The sequence below is a fragment of the Oncorhynchus gorbuscha genome, linkage group LG23, assembly GCF_021184085.1.
Source record: "Oncorhynchus gorbuscha isolate QuinsamMale2020 ecotype Even-year linkage group LG23, OgorEven_v1.0, whole genome shotgun sequence".
Taxonomy (NCBI): domain Eukaryota; kingdom Metazoa; phylum Chordata; class Actinopteri; order Salmoniformes; family Salmonidae; genus Oncorhynchus; species Oncorhynchus gorbuscha.
In genome coordinates, this window is record NC_060195.1 from 19582054 (window position 1) to 19602513 (window position 20460).

The window sequence follows — 20460 nt, forward strand, 5'->3', positions numbered from 1 at the left end:
GCCTCGGTTTTTCGGATGACTGCTTTGCCTGGTTCACCAATTACTTTGCAGACAGAGTTCAGTGTGTCAAATCGGAGGGCATGCTGTCCGGTCCTCTGGCAGTCTCTATGGGGGTGCCACAGGGTTCAATTCTCGGGCCGACTCTTTTCTCTGTATATATCAATGATGTTGCTCTTGCTGCGGGCAATTCCCTGATCCACCTCTACGCAGACGACACCATTCTATATACTTTCGGCCCATCATTGGACACTGTGCTATCTAACCTCCAAACGAGCTTCAATGCCATACAACACTCCTTCCGTGGCCTCCAACTGCTCTTAAACGCTAGTAAAACCAAATGCATGCTTTTCAACCGATCGCTGCCTGCACCCGCATGCCCGACTAGCATCACCACCCTGGATGGTTCCGACCTTGAATATGTGGACATCTATAAGTACCTAGGTGTCTGGCTAGACTGCAAACTCTCCTTCCAGACTCATATCAAACATCTCCAATCGAAAATCAAATCAAGAGTCGGCTTTCTATTCCGCAACAAAGCCTCCTTCACTCACGCCGCCAAGCTTACCCTAGTGAAACTGACTATCCTACCGATCCTCGACTTCGGCGATGTCATCTACAAAATGGCTTCCAACACTCTACTCAGCAAACTGGATGCAATTTATCACAGTGCCATCCATTTTGTCACTAAAGCACCTTATACCACCCACCACTGCGACTTGTATGCTCTAGTCGGCTGGCCCTCGCTACATATTCGTCGCCAGACCCACTGGCTCCAGGTCATCTACAAGTCCATGCTAGGTAAAGCTCCGCCTTATCTCAGTTCAATGGTCACGATGGCAACACCCATCCGTAGCACGCGCTCCAGCAGGTGTATCTCACTGATCATCCCTAAAGCCAACACCTCATTTGGCCGCCTTTCGTTCCAGTTCTCTGCTGCCTGTGACTGGAACGAATTGCAAAAATCGCTGAAGTTGGAGACTTTTATCTCCCTCACCAACTTCAAACATCAGCTATCTGAGCAGCTAACCGATCGCTGCAGCTGTACATAGTCTATTGGTAAATAGCCCACCCATTTTCACCTCCCTCATCCCCATACTGTTTTTACTTATTTACTTTTCTGCTCTTTTGCACATCAATATCTCTACCTGTACATGACCATCTGATCATTTATCACTCCAGTGTTAATCTGCAAAATTGTAATTACTCGCCTACCTCCTCATGCCTTTTGCACACATTGTATATAGACTCCCGTTTTTTTCTACTGTGTTATTGACTTGTTAATTGTTTACTCCATGTGTAACTCTGTGTTGTCTGTTCACACTGCTATGCTTTATCTTGGCCAGGTCGCAGTTGCAAATGAGAACTTGTTCTCAACTAGCCTACCTGGTTAAATAAAGGTGAAATAAAATAAAAATAAAAAACACATCACACACACACACACACACACACACATCCACACACCCACACATCCACACACCCACACACCCAGACATCCACAGGGCGCAAGAGTACCACATAAGACAGCATGGGAATCCAGAAGAAAACATTCAAAGTAGTGCCCGAGCCATGCCAGAAGCGGTGTGAATGTTTGTGTGTGTGGATGCGTTTGTGTGCACCTATTTGTACATGTGTGTGTGTGTGGATGCGTTTGTGTGCACCTATTTGTACATGTGTGTGTGTGTGGATGCGTTTGTGTGCACCTATTTGTACATGTGTGTGTGTGTGGATGCGTTTGTGTGCACCTATTTGTACATGTGTGTGTGTGTGGATGCGTTTGTGTGCACCTATTTGTACATGTGTGTGTGTGGATGCGTTTGTGTGCACCTATTTGTACATGTGTGTGTGTGTGGATGCGTTTGTGTGCACCTATTTGTACATGTGTGTGTGTGTGGATGCGTTTGTGTGCACCTATTTGTACATGTGTGTGTGTGTGGATGCGTTTGTGTGCACCTATTTGTACATGTGTGTGTGTGGATGCGTTTGTGTGCACCTATTTGTACATGTGTGTGTGTGTGGATGCGTTTGTGTGCACCTATTTGTACATGTGTGTGTGTGTGGATGCGTTTGTGTGCACCTATTTGTACATGTGTGTGTGTGTGGATGCGTTTGTGTGCACCTATTTGTACATGTGTGTGTGTGTGGATGCTTGTATTCATTAACAAAACATCCTTTCATCCATCCCTTTTTCCTTTGTGTCACCTATTTGTACATGTGTGTGTGTACAGATCACTGGATGCTGAATAATGTGTGCAGCCTATTTGTTGTGTGTGTGTGTGGATGGGTTTGAAATGTAACCAGTTTTACATGTGTGTGTGAAAGGTGACCATCCATGATTTGTATGCATTCTATAATCATATCATCATGTCTTGTGGATTTTGTGTTTGTTAATATTTTACATTGTTTACAAACACTGCGTTTGTGTGCACCAATTTGTACATGTTGTGTTCTGATGTGGACAACAGTTGTGTGCACTCATTTGCATTTACATGTTATGTTCTTCAAGAATCGTTTGGGTATATATTTAATTTATCAATCCCAAAATTGATGTAGCACCTAAGGATTTGCTTTAAATGTATTTAGTTCTGATCCTTGCTGTTCTTGTCTAAATGTTCTGTATTCATCCATCCCTTTTCCTTCTGTTCTCTGAATTTACTTCCTTGAAAAGCTCAATTACAGATCACTGACCTGACAGTGCTGAATAATGTAACAAAACGGACACCCAGCCTTTGTTTTGGTAAAAAGCTGAGGGATGGGCCTGGAGAAATGTAACCAGTCTCAAATTCACAGACGAAAGGACTGACCATCCATGATACTGTATCAACATTCTATAATCATATCATCATGTCTTGAGGCTATTTTGTGTTTGTTAATATTTACATTGTTTACAAACACTGAAAACAATCTCTAGGACTGTTCTGTTCTCTGATGGTACAACAGTTCAACTAAGCTCATGAGGCATTTACCAGTTATATTCTTCAAGAATCAATGGGTATATATCATTAATTTATCAATCCCAAAATTGATGTAGCAACTAAGGATTCTAGCTTTAAATGTATTTAGTTCTGTCCTGAAGCTGTTCTTGTCTATTAATGTTCTGTATTATGTAATCTCTGAGGACTGCTTCTGTTCTCTGAATGGTATACAGCTATGAAAAGCTCAATCTCTGAGGACTGCTTCTGTTCTCTGAATGGTATACAGCTATGAAAAGCTCAATCTCTGAGGACTGCTTCTATTCTCTGAATGGTATACAGCTATGAAAAGCTCAATCTCTGAGGACTGCTTCTGTTCTCTGAATGGTATACAGCTATGAAAAGCTCAATCTCTTAGCCTGAAAACACTCTAATGTAATAGCCTATCAATTTGAAGCACCCTTTGCAAGAGATTGCATGAGTCACTAGAGAAATAAAACTGCTGGGTTAGTAGCAACTTTGCTCAGAAAGTGGGCCTTGAGTAGAGCGCTAGTGTGGCCATGGAAAGACACCAGGAAGTACAGTAATTATCAATGGTTGGTTAGGATTGGTCAATCGGGCTCTTTTTGAATATGTACTCCTTGATTCCTTTTGTCCTAACCTCCTGTCCTTTCCCCGCCTCCTCAAAATGCCAACAGGCATGCCTTCTCTTGGGCTTTGATGATAGTTGATTCGTTGAATCATGTGTTAGTGATTGGCTGGAATAAAATCCTGCACATCATATGGTTCTCCATGACTGACGATCACTGGGTTGTATAAAATCAGGTGAGAATGATTTGCAAGTATGAGCCATTAGATTGAATATAGTCAACAGGATCAGAAGATCCAATAGCCCTGTGGAATTCTGTCTGTCTATCAGCCTACATCATGTAATCTCTCCATCTTTCTCTCTCGCTTCTCATCTACTTCACCTCCTTCATGTGCTTGTCACATTCTCTCTTTCCTTTCCTCACCTTGTCCACACTCAGTCTTGGTCCAGTGCCTCCATTCGCCTGCCTGTGTGCTGTGCTCATTGTGCTGCTCTCTCTCTCTTTCTCTCCCAAATCTTCCTCATCCCTCTGTCCTATCCCACGCTCTCCTAATCCATCTACAGTAGTCTACACACACCGATCTCTGGATGTAACAAATCAACTGTCTGGGCTCCTGTACCATCCATAGGCCTAGTGCCTATATACTGTGTTCATTTCACTATAGGCCTGCTCTACACACATGCTCTCCTCCTCTCTTGGCTCACTCCTCATATAAAATGTTGTCTCTCACTTTGATGCTTTAACGTGTCTCTCTCTGACACATTATATTCTCACTGTGGCATTGTGGTAGATGGTGTGTGTATGGTGTGCAGAGTCAGACTGTGTTTAGTTCACTATTGCAGCTGAGCAATATATCCCAGCTGCGCTCCAAGACACACACACAAACACACACATACAGGCATGCACACTAACATGCACATTTATGTGCACGCGTGGCGCACATGTATGTACACTCAGCGAAATGCACGCGCACAAACGCACCCTACACTCAGCCCGCGTCCCCTTTTTCTTCCACACCAGAAACCCGCCACAATCTCCCAGTTGAAGAAAAAGGCATGGTCACATGTGACTTTGTGCACAAGTGCACACACTGCCAGGGTTGTTGTGACCCCAATAAACATGACAATCTGTGTGGAAACGGTGTATCAAGGCTCGCTGAACCTCCATCACCTAGTCTGATGCCGCCCACTCATAAAAGCCACTGTTCATAAACACATTAAATATTCCATAATCCAATGATACAATAACAGCATTATATGCTGCCTTGATGAAGGCAATAGGCTACAATATGCTGATACGCAACTAAGCATTCCGAAACTCCATTTTGTGTCATTTGGCTGTCAGTGAGACAGAAGAAGAATCAGGGGACGCTTATAAATATAGGATAGGGAAGGAAGTGAGTCCTTAAACACACAATTTGTGCAGATGCACATAATTTCTTTAAGCATAATTTGACATGAGGGAGCAAATAAAGTAAATTAAGTGACATATGACCATATTACTTTTCAAACTCACAAAAATAAGAACACAGCCATGGGTGCAGGATGGATGACATGATGAGCTCCCATATTAAAGCCATAAGCAACCTTATCGAGTCTCTTCTACCTCGCAAGTTGCAACCTAACAACCAAACCAATCAATTGCCTGGCGATGTGAGTGAAATTTGGCTGTCTAAAAATACATCTAGAAATTGACAATGTAGGCCAAGTTATAGAGCTTTCACAGCAGCCAATGGCATGGCTATTAGCACTCCGATAAGACCAACGTAGGGGAACTCAACATAACGTGTTCAGGGTCGCCTATGGCAAGTCCCAAAACATATTATATTCACATCGTTACTTCCACGTTTCCATGCATTAACTTGTAACACCTACCAATTTAATTAACATCAAATATCCTACATGCATCCCTTTGATCCCTAAATGAAGAAAAACACACAATGTAAACAATGATCATTTTACCTTTGAGTCTTCCTTTAGCTGTCATCGTCAAACTGCCAGGAATGTTTCATTGGAAAGAGACGCTGATCTCCTCTCTCTCTCTCTCTCTCTCTCTCTCTCTCTCTCTCTCTCTCTCTCTCTCTCTCTCTCTCTCTCTCTCTCTCTCTCTCTCTCTCTCTCTCTCTCTCTCTCTCTCTCTCTCTCTCTCGGGTATTCTGACTCTGACTGAACAGTACATGTACCCACCACCAGGCGCGACTCATGCAGCATCACCATATCACTCAGTGCGCGCCGAGAGACATCCCCATAATACAAAATAAGGGGGTATTTCCATACAGTGGACAGGTCACATCATCCTCTCGGGATTCAGCGCCTAAAACATATTTTAGTTTCTGTCAATCATCAATCACTTGGCATCAATAACTCGACAATGTTGCATTTTCATCAGTGACTCACCATACAATAGCCTAAAGTGTTGTTGTTGTTTTATTGGGGGAAAATAACATGGGGACGCACACACATGCAATCACATATCGACATTAGTGCAGCCATTGTAAAGCCAATGCCCCAAAACAATAAAGCATAGGCCTAAGCATCATTATATAATTGTGCGTACTTTTAACCGGCCGATCGTCGGAGTTCATGTTCCCACCGCTGTCGGACATCCTCAGGGGCTTCGGTCAAGGGCCAACCAAATGTTTATGTTCCTCCGGCAGACGTCGAGAATTTTCGCGGTGCGGGGTGCGTTTGCTGCAGTAGCATCCCTCGGTGTCTCCGTAATCTTTCAAACAGGGCGGCCGGGGAGGTCTGCGGCGGTTCTCTGAGGAAATAAAGAGCGGATACCTGTCTTCTGGGGCATGCCGGGGCACCGTGTGTGGCTGGATGAAGGAGTGGAGAGGTGTGAAGAGGCCTGGAGGGGACTAGGCGGTCTCTTCGCAGGACTCCCTCAGTACTCTCCGTGGTGTGGCGACACCCCGGAATGGAGAAAGGAGGAACTCCCACGCACACATTCATACAGGGACTGCCTCATACCGCCATCCGGTGGGGGTTCTAATGCGGGTCTTCCCCCTTTCCGCATATCAACCAGCCCCCTGATATGCTGTTATTACTGGTGTGCGTGTGTGTTCATAACAATAATAATGGTTGATTTATTTTATTATACGTGATCTGGCCCTATGGGGGATCTGCCTCAAAGCTTAGATAAGAGCATTCATTATTGTGGAAGCATTACCCATCTATCTGTAAAGGGTATCAGGTTTAGGGAACGCAACACATAGGCCTAACAATACATATTGTCCTCTGCTGTGGCCTTTTGTGTGAGAATACACACTAGTACAGGTCATTGCAAACAGACCTTTGTATATAACAACATTTTGTGTATTTTTTATAAGAAAAAGTTATGTTCCATCATAAATAGCAGTAGCTTCTCAGTAGCCTAGGCTACACACAGTGCACTACACTTGTCCTCTATACCAAGAGGTCTGAACATTTATAGCACAGGGGGTAGTGCCTGCCTGGTAGTGCACACCCTCTTTATTAAAACTTCAAACCTGCTTTATGGTAGTGGGGTGTAGAGACATCAACTGAAGCACAATGAATGACCTTGTACACCTGCTTGGATTGTGGTATATTGGCCATATACCACAAACCCCCCAAGTGCCTTATTACTATTCTAAACTGGTTACCAAGGTAATTAGAACAGTACAGATAATTTTTATCAGATCATATACAACAGCTATGACAAAACATGTGTTTGTACTGCTCTAATTATGTTGGTAACCTGTTTATAATAACAATAAGGCACCTCAGGGGTTTGTGGTATATGATCAATATACCACGGCCAAAGGCTGCATCCAGACACTCTGCGTTGTTGAGATTAAGAACATCCCTTAGGCTTGGTATATTGGCCATATACAGTACCACACCCCCTCGTGCCTTATTGCTTAAATATATCACGGCTTTCAGCCAATCAGCATTCAGTGCTCAAACCACCCAGTTTATAACGGCATATAATGCATATGAGTATAGAGCATGAACATGAATAAGAGGACCATTATCTGTTATTACTTTATTCTTTAGCCATATTATCTTATTTCCATTATTAGTATTATTAGGCTGTTTTCCACATAGGTCAAGATATATAATGTTCATGTGAAAAACGAATTAACGATATGTCAAAACAGACACAAAACAGGGCATTAGTAAAGAGCTAAATGCTTAATATTTGACCTATTTATACTCTGTAAAATTGTATTTAGGGTGAAGGAAAGTTCTCACTGCTCAATTTCTTATGTAGTGGCACTACATTCTCGCGATAAGAACCTCGAATAGTCCTTATATCCCTCCGCGCTTATTATTTAACTGTCCCGTATAAATGTCGTGTAATAACCCATATACATAATAATAAATCATATTTTGTAAACGATTTCCTGATGGTGGTGTGTCCAACCCCTTTCTATTGCGAATAATTTGCTGCTAGATGTTTTAAACGATTTGCTAGGCTCTTATATGAGCTCGCAACGGTGCAAAATATATGCTTGAAAGCCATTTTGGCTCAAATCATTCATGCGAACTATTCATATCTTGTCGCTTGTCGAGAGCCGAAATGACGTCAATTGCACCGCTATGTTGTCGGCGCGCAATCTATGGTGCTGAAACATCAGTGATGGATGCGCATGTAGGCGGAAGGGTTCCTACAAACAGCGCAGAGTGAGTGGTTTGGTAGCGGCTGCAGCAGCAGGAGGAAGGACGGTGGTTCTACCCCTAGTGTCTTTCAGTTTAGCCAGAACATTATATCGGTGTGCCAATTTTGATAGTAATTGGTGATTTGAGTATTAGACCAAGGTATTATTTGAGATATATTTCGAATAATTTCCTTCCGGACAGAGACCGGAACCGCCATTTTAATCGAGTATAACACGTTTTCGGTGACGGCAGCGCTAGCACAATACAATGGCTCTTAAAAGAATTCACAAGGTAAGAAGGAAGTCAACGACAAGGCCCAATGTTTCGCAGTTACAATAAATAAGTGATATTTGAATTTTGTCTGGTATATGTGTCATCTGAATGATGTCGGTATTAAATGTTGTGCCTTTAAAAGCTTGTTACCCACGGAGGTACGGCTAATGCTGGGCTGACGGCGTTAACCAATGCGCCTCTTTCGGTGTTCGATCCACATTTTGGGCCCTCCACCTTTTACTGCCAGTTTGCCAATTAACGTTAGATAGCGAACGTGAACTTGGCTAGTAATTTTGTTATCTTTATTCAGAGGAGATCTGTGTATTTACATATTTAGAATCCAAAATAACTGGTTTACATAATAGTCGTTAGCCAGCTAACGGCTTCTGCAGTTTGCTAGCTAGCACTGCTAGAGCAGTCGGCTACGTTAGTTAGCTTGCTAGTTAGTAACTAGCCAGCTAAATATATTTAATATTTGTCCCACAAATTCAGTAATCACTCACCTAGCTACCTAATTATGTGATAACTTGCTAGGTTATGGCTGGGAATATCGTGCCCTAACTAGCTAAAAACATTTTTCCAACCTTCCACTCCGCTGTAATTTGACATATTAGTGTCAAACTGGGCCCAGAGTAGCGGTAGCTAACTGACCAGATGAGGTGTATATATATAATATATATATATATATATATATAAAATAATCCTCATGTCAACTAACTACATAATGGAACTAGCTAACTAACCAGTAAGTTGTATGTTAGCTAGATATATCACCAGATGGGCCTTTTTTAATTTTATTTTTTTACATGTTAATATCTTCACTCATAATAGTGATCAACCAGAATGCGTGGCAGTTGGCTAACATTTGGGCATCGTTAACCAGCTAAAGATACGGATTCATTACTTCTGGTAGTCATGTTGACAAAAGATGGCTAGCCAAATAGATACCAGGAAATCCCAGTAGTAGCTTCCATGACGTTGACTTAACTATTATCATCATGGTTATGATCTTTGGTTGTCATGTGTGTTGCTTGGGGAATATGTATATTGTTACCTATATTTTTTTAGTTAGTTCATTTCGATTACTAAAACTCAGTAGAATGAAGCTGTGTGATCAGGCAGTTAAATCTAACAATGTTTGACTGTTTGTAGGTGAACTCTTGTTAGTCATTTTCTATATGTTCTAAACTCTGGTGTCACATTACCCGTGAATACATGATTTGTCTGTGTTAGGCAGGTAGCCTAGTGGTTAAGAGCATTGGGCCAGTAACCGAAAGGTCAATGGTTTGAATCCCTGAGCTGACTAGGTTGAAGAATCTGTTGATAAAGGCATTTAACCTTAATTGCTTCTGTAAGTTTCTCTGGAGCCTGTGCTTGTTCATGATGAACATTTGGCTGCCCCTTTGCAGACAAATGCATTCAACTAGTATTGCTAACTGCTTGTATTCTCATCTCTCAGGAGTTGAATGACTTGGCACGGGACCCACCAGCCCAGTGTTCTGCAGGACCAGTAGGAGATGACAGTAAGTAGCTCGTCATCAGGCAACACAACAATAAATGTCAGTTATCGCTTTTGTCCTGACATCCTGTTCAACATTTTAGGCTTCCTGCTCTCCACATGATTTGTGTTAAAAAAGTAGTCTAGATGCAGCTAATCCATAATTATTCTGAAATGTGGTGAGTCTTGTGCAGTCTGGTTTATCAGTAAAATCTCTCAACCAACCAGAACCACAGAGTATCTGGACTGCTTATCTCAAAATGATTACTTTAATGCCACATGTTTGTTCTAGAATCTACAGGCTCAGTGAAATGCCTTCCCTTTAAATCAGTTTCACTTTTGGTATTGGGTCAGATACCAGGAAGTCTGTGCTGGTTTACCAATGGTTCTATGGTTACATTAAGGTAGGTGAGGTAAGATGTCAATCATAGCCAGGAGCAGCATGTCACTAACTGCCTTACCATACCTGGACACCATTGATACTAGATTATGTTAATTGATTGGACGGATTGCACATTTTTCCTTGTCTTACAAATTACAAAAAAATACGCAATTTTTACAATGAGATTTATTTAGCTTATTGTGTGGAATAAACACCCAGTTTGTGAGAGCATCACTGAACATACTTCTCAAGTCACTCTTTTAGTCAAATCATTGTCTTAGATGCATAGTAATGACTGTGACTGCTTGTTGATTTATAAGAAGATATAAAGTTCAAAGCCATTAACAAACTGAGTGGTTCACTCAGACAAGTGTCAAATGCCATCTGAGATCTGTCAAATATGCTGCTAAATGATATGTCTTATCAGGGACCACAGTGATGAAACAAATTGGCTTATTGTACCAGTATTGTCTCGAGAAAACGTTATTCCACTTTTTTTGTCTGCCTGCTTGAGAATCACTAGCTCTCAAGAACTCTCCGGCAACCATCTGATCTGGTATATACTGCCCTGTGCCCTCTGATGTGCTCAGCTCGAAAATTGGACGAATTTGAGCTTTGTCACCAATGTCCACAACTTCTTTTGGGCTGATATAACATCCCAGATAGGCTACAGTAGAGCAACCTGGGTCTTTCCAAGATAATAGTTGTCTAATGGTTCTAAACTCGGATGTTCTCTTATTCCTTATAGATTTTCTCACATTTCTGCATTTAAGCTCAGTGTGGTAACAGTATCTTTGTTTAAAATGTTGTAATGTTCTAGTTAGTTCTTTTCGTTGAGAGCTTTGCATTCATTCTTATCTTTAGATGGCATTCGGCCACTCCCCTGAGTTTTTAGGATGGATTACGTCAGCAATAGAACATTTGCTTGAATTCAAATATCCATTTGCTTAACTACTGCACTGACATCATTCATGATATTACGTCAATCCATTTTTTATACTGCTGGAATTGTATTATAAATCTTCTAGAATAAGTATCCAGCCCCATCCTGGGCTTTGCCTCAGCCTGACTTCATAACATTCCTACTACCTCTCGCTACTCTGGCTGACTACATCTGGTGGTTTCACTTCTGTTTTTCAGTGTTTCACTGGCAAGCCACAATAATGGGACCTGTAAGTACTGACGACAATCACACTACCATAAATATTAGCTTATGTAATGTTGTATAGGACAGTGTTTCTCGACATGATTAAATTATACTAAAGACCTGTTCAACTCTGCTAAGATTGACTTGATACTAATAGTGCTGAATATTCTGCTCTCTCTAACAGAACGACAGTCCTTATCAGGGTGGGGTATTCTTCCTGACCATTCACTTTCCCACAGACTACCCCTTCAAACCGCCAAAGGTGAGACAGAAATGTGTGTACACACACTGAAGTGACAGATGACATCCACTGATCGTAGTTTCTCATACACACCAGCACACACAATCATTTGTTTCTGCATCTTTTCTCTGGTGGCTGTAACTGTGTCATTTCATGATGCTCCTTCTCTGTACCTGTCATTTAGTTGTTTCTTCCTCTTAACTCAACCATGTCCATTCTGTTTGTTTCTCTGGGTGTGCAGGTTGCGTTTACCACAAGAATCTACCACCCAAATATCAACAGCAACGGCAGCATCTGTCTCGACATCCTGCGATCACAGTGGTCTCCCGCCCTAACCATCTCCAAAGGTACACGGAGAAGAAAAAACACTTTGTTTTTATGTTACTAAGACTGTAAAATATGAATATGTCCTTTTTGCTGTTTGTTTTGGAACCTGTGTCTGGTGAGGTATCTGAGTGACTGACTGAACTTCCTGTTTCTGTTTTGTCACAGTAACTGCCTATCTCATTTAAGTTCAGCTCTCCTTACCTCTGTCCTAAGCCGAACCATTAACATCGAACCTTCCCTTAGTTCTCCTGTCAATCTGCTCTCTGCTGTGCGACCCAAACCCGGACGACCCCTTAGTACCGGAGATCGCCCGCATCTACAAGACGGACAGGGAAAAGTGAGTAACTAACTAAATATCTTGCTTCAGATGAAGGTGTACTATAGGATGTCATACAAGCTCTCGAGTCAGTGGTTAAACAGGATGATCTTGTTAGATCCTTTAGATAATCCTCTGGGTGTATATGTCTGTATGCTGCAACTGTTGAATATGTTTGCTTATATATATATATATATATATATACACACTGAACAAAAATATACACTGAAGAAAAATATAAACGCAACAATTGCAAAGATTTTTACTGAGTTAGTTCATATAAGACAATCAGTTAATCAAAATATATTAATTAGGCTCTACTATATGGATTTCACATGACTGGGTATACAGTTACCTTAAAAAAGGGAAGGGGTGTGGAACAGAACCAGTCGGTATCTGGTGTGCCCACCATTTGCCTCATGCAGTGCGACACTTCTCCTTTGCATAGATTTGTTTGTGGAATGTTGTCCCACTCTTAAATGGGTGTGCGAAGTTGCTGGATATTGGGAGAACTGGGACACGTTGTTATACATAGCGATCCAGAGCATCCCAAACATGCTCAATGGGTGACATGTCTGAGTAGGCAAGCTATGGAAGAACTGGGAAATGTTCCGCTTCCAGGAATTGTGTACAGATCCTTGGTCATGGGGTTGTGCATGATCATGCTGAAACATCAAGTGATGGCGGCGAATGAATGGCACAACAAAGAGCCTCAGGATCTTGTCACGGTATCTCCGTGCATTCAAATTGCCATCGATAAAATGCAATTGTGTTCGTTGTCCATAGTTTGCCTGCAGTCAGCATGCCAATTTCAAACTCCCTCAATTTGAGACATATGTGGTATTGTGTGACACAACTGCACATTTTAGTGGCCTTTTGTTGTCCCCAGCACAAGGTGCACCCGTGTAATGATCATGCTGTTTAATCAGCTTCTTGATATGCCATACCTGTCAGGTGGATGGATTAACTTGGCAAAGAAGAAATGCTCACTAACAAGGACATAAAGACATTTGTGCAACAACATTTTAGAGAACTAAGTATTTTGTTGTTGTGAAACATTTCTGGGATCTTTTATTTCAGCTCATGAAACATGGGACCAACACTTTACATGTTGCGTTTATATTTTTGTTCCGTGTGTTAATCTGAACACTTACTCTATTCATGAACCAGAAACTCACACTCTTTCTCTTTGCTTCCAGGTACAACAGAATAGCTCGGGAATGGACACAAAAGTATGCAATGTAGTGTTGGAGTAGAATCATGGCGAAACCACCTGTACAACTAAGGTTAGGGGAGCTTTGAAAGTAAAGAGAAGTTAAAGCGGATCTTGTTGGTTTCCATTGGAGTGCTTTCTTTGAGCCACGCCTCCCCTTAACCAGAGCACCTCCCTCTTTCCTTTCCCCCCTCCCTTTACGACCAATTCTCCACCCCACTTAACCTGGCAGCCATGGTGTACATATTCTCAAACCGCAATCATGCCCCTTGCGCTCCCCTCCTTATTCCTGGTCATATCTCTGATGCAGGCTGGGCTACTCTCCCCCTGATGTTTCCATAGGGCCCTGCCTGCGCCTTCACTCCAAATGTTCTTGACTCTAAAAGCATTCCTTATCATCTCTATGACTAGGGGGCTGTTTTTTTTTTTGGTGGGGAGGGGTGTCTAAAATTGAAGGATTTTTACACTCTTATACCTTATTTTGTCTCCTGATATCCCAGCCATATAGACATGATTTCAGGAAAGCTTATCACATGTTGAGTTGAGGGCACTCATGTATTTTGTATAAAATCTACAAAGGAATTATTTAAAAATCATAGCAGGCTATAAAATGGAAAACTGAATGGCCTTCTGGTCTTCTCTCAAATTATATGAAAGGACTTTAATTGATCCACTGTCCCCCACCATTCCCATAAACCAAGATTGTTTCTGTGCACCCCCCCCCCCCAAACACCCTTTCCCCACCTTCAGACCACCACCTTCATTACATTCACAAACTGGAGGTTTTGGACCAGGTATTTAAAGAGTTTTCTTAGTTTATCTTGTGTTTTATTATTTCCCTATAACTCTTAGGTTGTATTTTTGCTATTGCTGAAATTGGAGGCGAACAACATCTTCAGGCTGTGGGGCTGGCTTGGGCTCTGGGTGTGAGGACACAAATGCTCCTCGCCCAAACAAACTCTGTATATTGAATTACCTGAGAGGCTCTTTGAGCTTTGTGTGTTGATTAAACTGTGTAATAAAAACCACGACTCAAGCGTCCACTTGAGTTTCAAACATCACTGGCTGGAGAGATGGATGGAAGACATGTTGTTCAGCTACTGGTTTTGCCTTTGTTTTCCCCAGTCAAGTTAAAAGGGGGGGGGGGGGGGGCAGATTTTAAGGCTTCCTCTAAAATGTAAATAACCTAAAACCTTGGCTCTGGGAAATTGCACTTCAATGCCATAAAATGTTACTTTACCACTGGCCTTACAAATATCTGCCTGTCAATACATCGAATCACATCTTAAATAATAGATTCTACAATAGTTGAAAAGGTGATTACGTTTGATAATTTTTATGATTACCCAGTTTTTCAGATCAAATTCTACTTATGTAGTAGCTTACTGTTTTTATCCCAAAACATCTAATTTATGTCCGATTTGACAACCTTGCAGTTAGTTACTTTGTAACCATTTTTGATGATTGGATTGATTGGTCATCGCACCAGTGATGTCGCTCAGTCTGGACTGGTCCAGTCTGTCAGAAAAGACTGTTCAGATGTATTCTGACTGACCTTGGTGCGCGAGATCAGAACATCTCACCGGCCAACGGACAGGATGCAAACCCCCCAGGTTTACCTTTACCTCAACTTCCATCATTGCAAATGTCAATCCCAGTAGTATTTGAAACTCATCGATTCCAGATATCTAAAGGTAAAGCTATTAATTTTATTCTCCAGGTTAATGTCTGAATAAGTGAACGTTAGGAATACCCATGTGAACAATTGATCAATTCAAAACACTCGCCACACTTAGCCATACCTTCACACTGTAAGCACAACTGAAGTTATGTAGCCTAGATATAAGGACATTGTAATTGTTTACTACATTCACTAGCCCACTGCACCCAATTACACCTCAAAGCAACCTGTTGAGAGGAGCCATAAATAAATCCGCCAGGACAGTGGACACTTACCAATCATTTTAACCAGGTTGTATCCTCAAGTAGGACAACCTTGCCACCAGTCTGCCCAGGTTTGTGTGGCCATTGTGTTCCACAGTATTTGTTTGTTCTGCCCGATTGAATCCTTAAGAGCGCGCCTTGTGATTGCGCTTGGCACGGCAGTGGGCGCGCTAACCCCCCTGTCATTTAATCCCGCGACAGATAGTCGCTGATTCATATAGTCCAAGGTGTGGCCGGCTTTTAGTTAGCTACTTATCTTTGCCATGATCTCAGAGCGGTGCCCCGATCTCAGATTTCATAGAGCAGGTTATGTGGGGCCACGGTCCAGGCAGTGGAGAGGGGCTGTTGTGACTAGGATTTATATTCCATTCACCATGGTAATGTACCATAGGCAGGTCTATAGTAGCCTACTATCTTTACACATCTTAAAATAAAAGGCGTTGAGTCTAGACACATTTATTGTGTTGTAATACACAATAGCCTTCGTACGCATATCTTCGTGGATTAAATCACAGAGAATAGGATTTTCAGACGGGAACTGTCCTATAGGTCTAGAAGGGTTCCATAATAATAGTATTTCAGAAAGCGGAGCTTTGACTAATTAGTGTTTATAGACCTTTATTGTAAGGTTACAGATGAAGGCCTGGTCTTATGTCAAGTCTGACTTGTCCATTCCACTGTTCAAAGTAAAGCCTATAGGAATATATTTTTTTTTATGTCCAACAGATACATTTTCTACTGATTATGGCTGAGTTGACGGTGATGTATTTTGTCCTGTATATTGTGAATAAACGTTGTCAAAGTGGTCAGACTTGAGTGTTGACTCATTCGTTTCCTGAAGACCTAGAAGGCCGACATTATGTGGTGCTGATTTTGTCTCGCTGCAAAGCAGCTTATGTGCTCCGATGATGTATGCCATTTTACCCACTTATACAATGCAATATTTTCTCTAGCCGCTGGGAGCTGCTCTCGCTCCACTAGCAGGCGTGAGGATTACGCAGCCCCTCTCCATTTTACTGTTGCCCAGGCCACACTACGCGCACACACACTCAGCCTCACACCACAACTGGATGTGTGCCAAACAGGACTCTCACAAGAGGTGGAGTGGATTTTCCGGTGCGCCTCTAAATTGGCCAATCTTCCCTGATGGCGACTACCCTGTTCGTTACAGTCAGGCTTCCAACACCATGACACCATGCAAGGAACACACACAACATACAATCACTCACCTGCCAGTCTGATGAATTTCATTCATAACAAAAAGTGATTCCTCAAACAGCCTTTTCCAATTTCTTAACAGTGATCTATTTCAATCAAGAGTTATTGTAGGCATAAGAAAACATTTCCTGTCATTAATTTTATTTAAAAAAAGAATTAGCCCTTTGGCGTTATCTGTTATCTGTCTATCTCTATGTTTTTGTAACATTTTATATGACGACACAGAAATGAAATGTACACAGGAATTCGCTGTTCGGACATAATTGTGGTCATGGGGTCATTTTCTGCGTCTCACGACCATGACTCCAGTTCGCTTTTTGTGTGACGCCCCCCAAATCTACGAAGAGTGTTTGCGTGTTCCGCTCAGCGAGTGGCGGGGACGAGGAGGTGGGAATGCGAGACGGTAAAGGCGAAGGACCTATGCAGCCACCGAACTGGACAAATGATTTACGGCTCCGTTTTCTCGGTTGATCACTGTAGATAAAGATTGGATGTGTCTAATAGTTGACCATTTCTTATGATTTTTTTCTGTCTCCCTTTATTTATTCCAATATTCGTGGAAGGCACCACGGACAAACCACTGGACGGTGGGGCTCTGGTCAGCTCGCGTCGCATTGGTAGGTGCACGAATTACGAAAGGCTGTGATAATATCATATCATATATTGAAGAGAGATAAGACCTATTCATACTTTTGCAATATTATCAATTGTAAGAATTACATCACCCAAACACACAAGTAGTCGTTTAGTGAGGAAACATAGCGTGTTTTATTTATCCACTGCGACCGTGTCGTGCACGCGCGTACCCTGGACTGTCACTGTGTCTAGACAAAAGGTATTTTTTTATCCTTTTCGAACTCGATGCCATTTAGAGGTAGAGATTGTATTTTCTCAAGCATGGCTCACATCACAACTACTGTAGTCAAATCGAAATGCGCGCTCCAAATTTGACTGGCGCATATGCGCAATAGGCTATTTGTTTGTGGTATTCCATTATTGCATAGATTTGTCCCCCTTGGAACTCAGGTGCAACAACACCCTGGTCTATCTTAACTTGAATGTAGAAAGCGTCACGTTATTCAAGGCATATCGTTTTATAAGCCTCAGATGTAGCCTATATTTTGGACACATTTTACAAGCTCTCTCAAACATAGGTTATTATTCCCTTAATTACACTTAAGCCTATGTCATCATTGTCTTTCATTCACTGAAAATAAAACCAACCATCCACCAATGCCTCTCTAATATTATCTACCTCTTTTCTCCGCCTCTCTCCCCATTCTTTGTCTCCTCTGTCTCCTTCCCCCTCTCCTCCATCTCCCTCTGCTCAGCTCCACAGGGTATAAAGGTATCAGAGAGGATCATGGGAATATAACAGCTGTCAGTGTGTTGTGATTGGCTAACTGACAGCTGGACTGCTGTCACTGTTCTTACCTTGGCATTAGCCCACCACCTCCCCACCTCCCACCCAGTATGGCAGATACTTTGGACATGTCTGGCCCTTCCTCTCCGGAACAGCAGAGAGCCAATAGGATCCTCAGTGAGCCTCTAAGACGAAGCCTGAAGCGCTCTCATCCCTGCTCCCTCTCAGAGTATCTCAACAACACCAACAGAATAGCCCACCACCATAGTAGGTCCAGTAGTACGGTTATCAGAGGCTTCCTCCACCCCACCGCAGTGCAGCACAGGCCCAACCAGCCCAGGCAGCCCAAGCCTCACCGGGCCCCCTCCTCCAACATAGACCTCTGGGATTCCCCCAGTGGGCTTCACCTGGCTCATGCTGCAGAGCTGCTGATGAGGGCTGGGGCCTTGACACTGACCCCCACACCCAAGAACCAGGGCCCTCTGGGCGGGCTGGGGGCTGGGGGGAATGGGGAGGAGGTGGAAGGTGGGTCCAGGGTTGAAGGGGACAGCATGGGTTGTGTGACAGACTTCCTGCCACTGCTAGGCTGCTCCTGGTTCTCCTTGAACCCAGGCCTGTTTGCTCTGACAGCGGGAGGAGGGGGATTCCTGACTGGTGGTGGAGGGTCAATGGGAATGGCTGGCGTTGGGGAGGGTGTGGAGGGGTTGCGAGGCGAGAGCTCGTCCCCTGGCGGCGGGGGGGGAGCTGGGAGAAGGAAGAGGAAGCGATGTGGAGAGTGTGTGCCATGTCGACGGATGGGGAACTGTGAAGAGTGCAGCGCCTGCCGCAACCGTAAGACCGGACACCAGATCTGCAAGTACAGGAAGTGTGAGCAGCTGAAGAAGAAGGCAGCCACTGGGTTAGAGGTGAGAGGAAGTGGAGAAACACTCACCTAAATACACACTATTGGAATGGCCATTCTGACTTTATTTCAGGTTTTACAACTGCTGTCCAAAGTAATATACACTGAGTGCTATTTCCATGACGTAGACTGACCAGGTGAATCCAGGGGACGAACCCTTATTGATTTCACCTGTAAAATCCACTTGAATCAATGTATATCAAGGATAGGAGACAGGTTAAAGAAGGATTTTTAAGCCATGAGACAATTGAGACATGGTTTTGTGTGTGTGAATGGCAAAACAAAATATTTAAGTGCCTTTGAACGGAGTATGGTAGTAAATTCCAGGCTCAACCATGCTGAGTTTCTCAGGCTCAACAGTTTCCTGTGTGTATCAAGAATGGTCCACCATCCAAAGGACATCCAGCCAACTTGACACAACTGTGGGAAGCATTGGAGTCAACATGGTCCAGCATCGCCGTGGAACACTTTCGACACCTTGTAGAGTCCATGAATTGAGGCTGTTCTGAGGGCAAATGGGGGTGCAACTCAATATTAGGAAGATGTTCTTAATGTTTGTACACTCAGTGTATACCTCTTTAATAGTACTGTGTTCATTTGTTACTGTCAATGGTCTTGAGGTGTAATAGTCTGTATACATGTGTTTGTGTTTTGAGTGGACCACTGCCTTCTGACCTTTCTCCTCTGCTTTCATAGAAGATGGTGTTTCCGTCAAGAGCAGCGTTTCCATGGCTACAATAGGATTCCACCTATCTTTCCCATGAACTGCCAGTCAAATTAAATAGACTCCGCCCATTTGGAATGTGATCATGGATACTCTGGGCGTACAAAGTCAATTCAGGTGGCCTTGTTGGATTGGCTTGGAGAGTACAGTATCTTCGACAATCAAAAACATGAAGATGAAAACTCAATAAAGAAAAGATAAGTCATACCAATGGATTTACATATTGTTGGGCCCAAAATGAACCACCTCATTAACCACAGAGTTGTTTATTCATTGAAAATGTAACTCCTTTTTATACTCCATTTTGGAACATTTTGTCATCGAAGTTTCTGACCTGGACGTTTCCATATAAGCTAAACCAAGGACAGACTGGTCATAATATGATGTTTATGTTTGTTTTTCTATTCATGTCACAGCTAATACAATGATGAGTAGTAGATGTACTTAAGTCCTGATTAGTGTCTAGTTCTTACACCTCTACGGTCTGCCTTCTGAATAAAGACAAGGAAACTGCCTGTCTATGTGTGTGTTGGGATGAGTGTCTCTGTGTGTATTTTAGGGGCTGACTGATCCCTGTCTATTTCCAGTGGGGCTTTATGTAGTGTGTCTTGGGGGAGGCATGCATGATGGCCTGACAGAGTGGAGAGCCTTATCACTACATTACACACACACACACACACACACACACACACACACACACACACACACACACACACACACACACACACACACACACACACACACACACACACACACACACACACACACACACACACAACCAAAACTTAC

The 20460-nt window shown here is 42.7% G+C and overlaps 3 protein-coding genes across 4 annotated transcripts in view; 2 read left to right on the plus strand and 1 right to left on the minus strand.

The window, feature by feature from the left end:
- Positions 1-6459, minus strand: part of LOC124010636 (serine/threonine-protein phosphatase 2B catalytic subunit alpha isoform-like) — a 50540-nt gene extending 44081 nt beyond the window's left edge. Inside the window, exon 1 of the mRNA XM_046323307.1 lies at positions 6056-6459. Coding sequence (XP_046179263.1) covers positions 6056-6104 — 49 coding nt within the window. The 5' untranslated portion in view covers positions 6105-6459. The remainder of the gene's footprint in view (positions 1-6055) is intronic.
- Positions 6460-8031: 1572 nt separating this feature from the next.
- Positions 8032-14562, plus strand: LOC124010604 (ubiquitin-conjugating enzyme E2 D2). Of its 2 annotated transcripts, none has more exons than XM_046323259.1 (7): positions 8032-8415; positions 9857-9920; positions 11418-11449; positions 11609-11686; positions 11907-12012; positions 12236-12329; positions 13508-14562. In XM_046323259.1, exons 1-7 carry the CDS (start codon positions 8392-8394, stop codon positions 13551-13553), a joined length of 444 nt encoding a protein of 147 aa, XP_046179215.1. In that variant the 5' UTR covers positions 8032-8391; the 3' UTR covers positions 13554-14562. The 2 variants fall into 2 exon arrangements, with proteins under 2 accessions (XP_046179215.1, XP_046179214.1); XM_046323258.1 differs by having other exon boundaries at positions 8089-8415; positions 11306-11449.
- A 2442-nt stretch (positions 14563-17004) lies between these two features.
- LOC124011258 (CXXC-type zinc finger protein 5-like) lies at positions 17005-20190 on the plus strand. Its single transcript, XM_046324450.1, has 3 exons — positions 17005-17300; positions 18015-18951; positions 19644-20190. Exons 2-3 carry the CDS (start codon positions 18157-18159, stop codon positions 19686-19688), a joined length of 840 nt encoding a protein of 279 aa, XP_046180406.1. The 5' UTR covers positions 17005-17300; positions 18015-18156; the 3' UTR covers positions 19689-20190.
- Positions 20191-20460: the final 270 nt, after the last annotated feature.

Coding starts and splice junctions, on each gene's coding strand:
- LOC124010604 (XM_046323258.1), top strand. Junction 11,450..11,608: donor AAGCCACAATAATGGGACCT/GTAAGTACTGAC, acceptor TCTCTCTAACAG/AACGACAGTCCTTATCAGGG. Junction 11,687..11,906: donor ACCCCTTCAAACCGCCAAAG/GTGAGACAGAAA, acceptor CTGGGTGTGCAG/GTTGCGTTTACCACAAGAAT.
- LOC124011258 (XM_046324450.1), top strand. CDS start 18,157: ATGGCAGATACTTTGGACATGTCTGGCCCTTCCTCTCCGGAACAGCAG. Junction 18,952..19,643: donor AGGCAGCCACTGGGTTAGAG/GTGAGAGGAAGT, acceptor CTGCTTTCATAG/AAGATGGTGTTTCCGTCAAG.